A 4,586-nucleotide genomic window follows, 5' to 3' on the forward strand; every position below is an offset into this window, starting at 1 on the left:
ATAACAACTGAGCTGTGATCGATCTGGCGTTCTGCTGTCTCGATCGCAGCATCATAAACTACCACTAGCGACAAGGTCATTATAAATAGTCTTCCCTGACTTTATTTTTGTTCATTAAATTGTGGTTGGCTTGGTACCACACTTGTTTTTCACGTCAGCAGCTGTGAGACTAAATTAGGAGAAACGGGTCGAAATCCAAGTCACTAGGAGCATGAAGACGATAAATGCGTGCAAAATTTGAGCGCCAACAGAGCCCAAGCCTCCAATACTTTATGAGAAATGGAGATTCAAATCAATGGGAATTGGCACCATTAACAGGTATCTACAATATAATTTGAAGTCAAATTCATCTGGTTTATATGCCTTTTCTCCTTAACTTCATCATTTACATGGGTTCTGAACTCAAGTTTTGGCCACTCGGTTAAAGCATGGAGGTACGGACAAGAAAGAAAAAGAAAGCTATTGTTCATTTAGATGATAATATTCCACCAGACTGGTTTGATACAAGAAAACGGAAAGAAAAAATAAGGTGGACTAAGTGCCATAGTCTTAGAACATTGATGTAACAAAATTCGAAGGCAAACCCTCCTTACTGATAAACAACGAAGGAGCCAAACTGGCAAAAATAGCCCAGAAAAGTTCCCTTATAAACAAGAAATTCATCAAGTTGATGAACTTTTTAAGACTATTGACATCAAACAACCAATAATGCTGGGGCTTTATTCAGCCATAATAGCTGGCTAACAATTCTCCTGCTCTTGCCACTGCCCAGCCCCATCTCTATCCCAATTCAAAAACCTTTCCATTTTACAGTCTACCATTCATCCAATCAATTATGTCTTTCATGATACTCTGTCTTTCTGGTTCAAATAGCAGATCATGTAGTAGACCTTGAAGCAATCTGATGGATTTGTCAGTCGACGAGGCTTCGTCATAAAGTTTTTGGGAGGCTGTTGGGTCAGTCACTTCATCGGCAGTGCCGTGGAGAACTAGGAATGGGACACTTATTTTCCTCAAATTCTGCTGCAAATATGAAGAGATCTTGAGAATCTCGTAACCAGTTCTCACCCGGATGGCTCCTGTGTAGACTAGAGGATCGGAATATTTAGCTACCAATGCATCTGGGTCTCGAGTCACTGGCAGGGACGTCTTGTTCGCAGAACCAACTTGGAGCCTTGGAAACAACAATGAGACTATGGGGGCAAGGACCTGCAACCAGATAGAATATAGAAAAATGATGCATCAGATTCTCTTTAAGATAGCTAGCAAATGTCTAAGTTCAATGAAGGAAGCTCCCCAAAGCCAACCAAACTAACAAAAGTTCCATCAACTTAAAGCTCCATCTTGGATTCAATCTCCTTCCACCCAACTTTTACCTCAAAACACAATACTAACAAGAATTCCCTAAAGGAAACTCTCCAAGGAGGATGGGTTTAAAAGAAAGAGTTCCACTCACTGCATAGATGGGGTGAGATGGTTGAACTCCAACTGCAGGTGATGTAAGCACGACTCCTGATATGCAAGAACGGATACTAGGGTCGAGCACCGCCTAAATGAATAAATTAACCAATTTAGAAACAGAAGAACATATGACAACCATAAGCACTTTATCATTCAGCCATAGGTCATACCTTAAGTACAATGGCTCCTCCTGTGGAATGTCCAAATAAGAAACAAGGCAAGCCCGGGTTATCGGCCAAAACCTTCTGAAGATATGATTTCTGCAATGTTTTCGAATAGAAATTATCATCACATACGCTTGGAAAATACACGCTAGTAAACGTAAAAACGATGGCAATCAAAAAAACATACCAAATCAGAAACCGCATCATCAAGAGAATGAACATAAGCGTGCAATCCGTCGCTCCCACCATGACCTGTAAAAGAGGTGAAGAATTTTCAATAAACGTCAAGCATGACACCTGAAGATCTGAAAATGCAATGGACAAAAGCAGATTTAAGATCCCCAAGACCCAACTTTATACGCTTTCCTTAGCAATGCAAGCGCAGCATTAGAAGCCATGAAGTAGTTAAAGAGAAAAAGATTCTAGGAGTATGAGTTCATGTCAAGATGCTTTCTTTCTTAAGTGAAAAATTTCAAGGTAGTCATGCATTGCTCGATTTCGTGTGTAAAAGCGGAAAAGTTATCAATGGGTCCTGGCCGACCTTCCAAAGCTTATCCTCCTTTCTAGTAAAATTACACATATTATCACACAGACTCAGATAACAATCTTACTCTATAAAAGGGAAGCTTCACATCTTACTTTATGGCACCGGCATCCCAAATGCCTTATCCTGCAACATCCAAATATAGATGCATTGTTGAAGAATTGAAATCTCTAGACCAAGGTAACAGTAATTATAAATGAAAACAGCAAGATGTCTGTATTTTGAAGGATTTAAGGTTGTATCATCAAATACAAGCCTCTCCCCACTTGAAAGCTTTTACTTTAATTTTATTGAACTATGAATAACCAATTTTTCATTGGGGGGAGAAAGTAATAATACAAAGGGAGTCTCCAATCTAGCACAATAATGGATAATTACAAAAAGACTTCACAGCATTGTTTACAACGAAGTATTATATCTAATAAATGATAAAAGATCACTAGCAGAATATTCAACCTATCTAAAAACTCTATCCTTCCTCTAACCCGAAGGAAGGCCACATAAAATGCTACAAAAGCAGCCATTTTCCTAAATAACGGTTTTTTTCTGCTTGGAAGTTCGGTATATTCTAAATTCAAAAGCAAACAATTGTCTGTTCCAACATTGAATAGTTTGGTATATAAAAATATTTGTACGTGATATGCCACTAATCGCTTCCCATGAAATGTGTTCATCAATGTCGTCGTCGACCTTGTTGCTCCTTTTCATCCTCCCCTTGTACACCCCTAAACTTCCTATAAACTAATAAAAATGACCTCGGTCATCAAATTTTGAAGTTTAATTTTGTAAAAAGATATCGAACTTTAGACCTCCTAATTAAGTTATATTCACGTTGGCATATAAGTCACAGAGAAATGAAAAAAAGAGAGTAAAGATTGGAGTAAAGAAGATAAAATAATAACAAAGTTAGCACACTTACCAATCCAATCCATGCCGAAAACCTTGTAGCCATTTGCATTTAATTGGTTGGCAAAGTCACTGTATCTACCACTGTGACAACAAATTAAAGAGAATTTACTCTAATTTACATGCATTAAAAGTCCAAAGAAAGCAATAAATAATTAGAAATTACAAGGTACAAACCTGTGTTCATTTAATCCATGCAAGAGAACCACCAGTCCCCTATAAAAAGAACATAATACTGCAACAGGTTATTAATACTATTTAAAAATATAAATTAATATGTCCTTAATTAATGGAGAAATTAAATGCCTAACCTTAGCTTATGAGATACAGGCGACCACGATTGGGTAAAGATCGTATTTCCTCTTGGGGATTGAAAGAGAAGAAAATCTCGTACTGAAGCCTCACTTTTATCCTTATCCTCAACCACCCTCTGTATCGCCAGAGCTCGTCTCACTGCCACCTCCTGATCCACCGCTTTCGCCACGGTCGATGACGAAGAGTTGGCATTGTTATTATTATTATTACTGCTGCTGCTCTTCCAAGAGACGATCGTCGTTGGAACCCGCACCGTGGGGCATTTCCTTTCTTGCTTTTCATCTTGAGCTCGCTTCTGGCCACGGAAAGGCAGTAGCAACAACAAAATGAAGGCATTAACCAACATGATCAGACTCTTCAATGCTCGCATCGACAACAATGCGTTGATGCGACTGCTTGCACCGGAGGTTAGAATGAGCGACGACGAGGACGAGGACGACAACACCGTGGGATTCCCCTTCACAATCGGCTCCATAGGCATTTTTCCGATTCTATATTCGGAAAATCCTCACGTTTCTATCTCTATCTCCCCCCTGAAGAAAAAATATTTTTCTCGTTCCAATAATCCTGTTCTTCTTCTCATTCACAATCTTAAAACAGAGAAAACGAGAGATTCAGAAACAGAACCGACAACGATGATGACGACCAAAAAACCGAAACCAATTATTGCCCTAAAAGATCGCACAATTTGGGAGTGTCCCTAATTTTAGTCCCTTCCCCAATTTTAGAACAAAAATCTAAAAACAAGCTTAATCTCAACAATCCTCTGCTCTGAGGATTTCAATTACAACAACACAACAGAATACTGCAAAAGAATTTCCTTTTTTCTTACACAACCAAAATCGTAGAAGGAAGAAGAAACTTAGAGAACACAAGAAAGTTCCAGAAAGAAATTATATAATTGTTATTATAATTGAAGCTTTCAGAACGACGGAACTTTGTGGACCACATGTCGTTTTCTTAAAGACGACACGTGTAAAATATGCGGCGTTGGATGGCGTTTTGTTTGGGGTTGAACCGGTCAGACATGGTTCAGCAGGGTTCCCGAAAATTCGGTATATTTTAAATGCCACGTGTAAGTTCAGTTGTGGGGGTAAGGTTTATCTTTTGGGACACGTGTCGGACTGTTAGTGAATAGTGGGAGAGTGTGGAGTATTGTAAAGAGACACGTCGTTTTTAAGCCACTTGTTTTTTAA

The 4,586-nt window shown here is 38.9% G+C and overlaps 1 protein-coding gene across 1 annotated transcript; it reads right to left on the reverse strand.

The window, feature by feature from the left end:
- Window positions 1-448: 448 nt before the first annotated feature.
- LOC120083495 (monoacylglycerol lipase) lies at window positions 449-4,307 on the reverse strand. Its single transcript, XM_039039271.1, has 7 exons — window positions 3,387-4,307; window positions 3,253-3,291; window positions 3,089-3,159; window positions 1,813-1,877; window positions 1,632-1,721; window positions 1,457-1,549; window positions 449-1,209 (listed from the first exon to the last, which is right to left on the reverse strand). The coding sequence occupies exons 1-7, from the start codon at window positions 3,869-3,871 to the stop codon at window positions 808-810; spliced, it is 1,245 nt and encodes a 414-aa protein (XP_038895199.1). The 5' UTR covers window positions 3,872-4,307; the 3' UTR covers window positions 449-807.
- Between the last annotated feature and the right edge of the window lie 279 nt (window positions 4,308-4,586).

The sequence above is a fragment of the Benincasa hispida genome, chromosome 8 (assembly GCF_009727055.1).
Source record: "Benincasa hispida cultivar B227 chromosome 8, ASM972705v1, whole genome shotgun sequence".
Taxonomy (NCBI): Eukaryota; Viridiplantae; Streptophyta; class Magnoliopsida; order Cucurbitales; family Cucurbitaceae; genus Benincasa; species Benincasa hispida.